At 37.8% G+C, this 3,625-nt stretch overlaps 1 protein-coding gene across 1 annotated transcript in view; it reads left to right on the top strand.

Moving 5' to 3' along the window:
* DOCK7 (dedicator of cytokinesis 7) overlaps positions 1–3,470 on the top strand; it is a 227,951-nt gene extending 224,481 nt beyond the window's left edge. Inside the window, exons 44-45 of the mRNA XM_023515104.1 lie at positions 542–709; positions 3,013–3,470. Coding sequence (XP_023370872.1) covers positions 542–709; positions 3,013–3,055 — 211 coding nt within the window. The 3' untranslated portion in view covers positions 3,056–3,470. The remainder of the gene's footprint in view (positions 1–541; positions 710–3,012) is intronic.
* Positions 3,471–3,625: the final 155 nt, after the last annotated feature.

The raw sequence follows: 3,625 nt of genomic DNA, 5'->3' as shown, positions 1-3,625 counted from the left end.
ATATTTGTTCTAACAGAGGCAAAGTAGTGTGCCCGGTACCATTGGTGCCACATAAATGAGTCTGAATACATTCCCAAAAGAACTTCTATGCTAGTGGAAATGTGAAAAAAGCCTTCAGATTCAGCAGTAAAAGTGTATAATTTTCAATTTAACAAAAACTGGAATAAACATTTATTAGATTGTTAAGGAACTCAGCTGATCAACTGTTCCTTTCCTTAAACCTAAAATAGGAAGAGTATTTAACATTCAACTGAAAAACTAAATGTCCTCATCATGGTAAATACAGACACACACACAGAGTAGGACCTCTGTAAATGGACCACCAAGGGACTGTCACAAACTGGTCAACATACAGAGGTGGTCAACATAAGGAAGTAGGAACTAGGCCTGCTGTACTGATACCTACATGTGGTGCATCTCTCGTCTATGAAAATTGAGTCAACTTAAGGAGGTGGTCAGTGTCACAGGCAGGTGGTCAACTATGGAGGTTCTACTGTATTTATGTTTGTTATTTGTGTATATAACGTGCTGTTTTTCCTAGGTGTGAAGATGCCTTAAGAAAAAATAAGAGCTTAATTGGACCAGATCAAAAGGAGTATCAGAGAGAACTGGAGAGAAACTATCATCGCCTTAAAGAGGCCCTACAGCCCCTGATAAACCGAAAGATCCCTCAGTTATACAAGGCAGTATTGCCTGTTACCTGCCACAGGTATGCTTATCCAGACAGGGGTTAAAGGGCTTTCCTCTGAAACCTGCAAATTCAACCAGTATAAACCTTTTACAGGCTGAGTAGCCCTTATCTGAAATGTTCGGGACTGAAGTGATTCAGGTTTGAGATTTGTTTGGATTTTGGAATATTCACATTTTACTTACTGGTTGGGCATCCTCAGTCTGAAAATCTGAAATTCTTTCTTTTGGCATTTTCTTTGAGCATCATTTCAGTGTTCAAAACATTTCTGATTTTGGACAATGTCAGATTTCATTTCCCGATTGGCAGTACTCAACCCATATTACTCTTACATTAATCACTCTTCAAGATAAAAGGTCAGTTCTTCCTGAAATTTGAGAATCGAAGTTATGCTAAGTACTCACACAATCAGGACACTTAAGTTTGGCCTCCTAAAGCTATTCCTTTTAAGATCCTGTCATCCTTTCTGGTACATTAGTTGGAGAATTCATTAGAATCTATTAGAAACCAGGCACTTGTTTCCCTGAGCCCTGACAAAAATAGAATACACTGGGTTCTAGATGTGTATTAAAGCAGGTAATTCAATCGAGTATCAAAAAGGCTTCAGTATTTTTCTCTACTTTTTTTAACTGTTGACAAATTAGAAATGGAAATTACTTGAAATTCTCTACAACTGAATCCTAGTTCTACATGAGCAGGTAATTTAATTTTTAGATCTCTTCTCTGTATAACGAGATTATAGGATTTATCTGGGAGAGATTAAATCACATTATGGACGTAAACTTCCTAGGACAGTGCCTGGCATGTTACTTTTATCACCTGAATTCTGGAAGGATCACAGTAACTGCTACAATGAAACTGCCTTTTTTACATTTTGAAATCAAATTTACATACAGCTGTTATGTGGCACTGATATTTTGCCATCCTTTTCTTTGAAATACTAACTTTAAGACAGCAAAACTACTACATTGTAACTACTTGATAAATTAATAATTGCAAGGCCAGGCAGGTGCTCACATGAATGAGGTTCACGTATACTGTGCTGCACAAGAACGTTGAACTGCTTGTTTACTCTCCTGGGAATCTAGTCTAATATTTTTGTACTTTTAGGCCTGTGGGGGGAAAAAATCACTTATTCACACAGAAAATATCTGCTAAGTGCTTCCTTACCATCAGCGTATAAATCACTTGAGTCTCTTCCACATCTGCAGGAACTGAGGCTGGACCAAAAGGCCTGTTTCAGATCCTTTCTCAGCAAACACGTTTTACTTCCGCCGTCTCTTACTGATAGGAGATTCCTGGTGAAGGAGTTTCTTCTCAGAATTCCGAGTGGGAAACGACAGAGTGCTTCCCAACACTTTGGTTTCCTTTCCATCTTTTTGGATTTTTTTCCTTCTCTGTTGCCCCCACTCCCCTCCAACAGTGTCACACCCACCAGGTCAGAGGTCCCAGAAGGCGAGGGTCCTGGGCGCTCCTGCAGGTCTCTCTACTCTGCGTGGGAAGGCTGTGTTCTTCCCAGCTGAAGAAAACTTCTCCTACGCCATCTCCTGAGTTTTGCCTTCCTTTGGCCAATCCTCCAAGCTTTAGTTCTTAATATACTTGCAGGCAGTTTGAGGGGGATTCAGAAAACACTTTTTCTTTGTTGAACAATGTCTAGCTTTCAAGACTGGTGTTTTCCTGCAGAGCAAACTTGAGTTTCAGAGCTGAATCTCCTTGTACTGAGCTGAATGTCCTTGTTTCAGAGCTGAATGTGATCTCTTTGTAATTGCTCTACCCTTTCCTTGCAATGTTAAGCTTTATGAGCTAACCTTAATTACAGGAACGATAAGCAAAACAAATTTAAGAGGCATTTCAAGAATATCATCCCCTGAATATCCATCTTATAACCCACATAAAAGACTCCTAGGGTGCTGATATATTTTATGACCTTAGACAGTTTGAGAACCACTGGTTCAAGACTTAAAAAAAATTAGTATTAAAAAAACACTTGTCTTTTCCCATTAATAATCCCAAGTCTTTCCTGAAATCTCTCCCATTGTCTTTTAAGTCCCTGCCTTATTTATCACTTCTGCAGCACCAGTGGGCAAGTGAACAAAGGATCCATAGACTTGGCAAAGTGGTTACTGTAACATGCTTGTAATCTACAGAGAAATGTGTAAGCCAATATGTATGTGGGGGGGGAGCGGAGTACATAGGGTGAGCATCTAACTTGAAGTTAGAATCTGTGGCTAAACTTTTCAGATAACCGGCAGGAAAAGCACATAAAACATTTTAAAGGCACAAATTGTTTTCTTCTAACTATATCCTCTCATTTTTTTTCCCAGAGATTCCTTTAGCCGAATGAGCCTTCGCAAAATGGATCTCTAAGAACGCAGTTGTTTTACTCATTTGAAAAGAGCCATGTATTCAACCATGAGTGTGAAGTTAAGATCTGTTGAAAAACAAGATGATGGAATTCTGGAAATTATGTTGATTGACTTGTAGAAGGCGGCAGTGGCTAAAACAGTACCCAATGTAGATTGTTAAAAGTTTGAGAATCATGGCTGTGGTTTCTAATTTTCTGGTAACATACTGTTATCTTTTTTTTTTAAAAAGACATTTTAAGGATTCAGAGGTACACTATACATTTACCATTATTTATACCATAGCTAATGTTAAAATTATTTACATTAAGTTTGTATTTTTTAATTTATATTAGCACTTACAGATTGATTTTGGACCCATTTAAATGTAGTAATGCTTATTTGAAAGGTACTATTAAAAATGTGAATGTTTACACTAATTTACTGAGTCAGACTTTTAAAATTGTTCTTTACTGACCGAGATAGAGAATAGGGTTGGTTGGAAATCTAGTTCCAGAACTAGCAAAATGACAAACCAAAATTAATAGTCATTTTATGGGCCCACAGAAAAACCAAATAAATGAGTTAATGAATA

Source organism: Otolemur garnettii, unplaced genomic scaffold (assembly GCF_000181295.1).
Source record: "Otolemur garnettii isolate 467f Iridium unplaced genomic scaffold, OtoGar3 scaffold00066, whole genome shotgun sequence".
Taxonomy (NCBI): domain Eukaryota; kingdom Metazoa; phylum Chordata; class Mammalia; order Primates; family Galagidae; genus Otolemur; species Otolemur garnettii.
The sequence above is the reverse complement of the archived record's forward strand: the minus strand, read 5'-3'. Positions and strand labels throughout refer to the sequence as shown.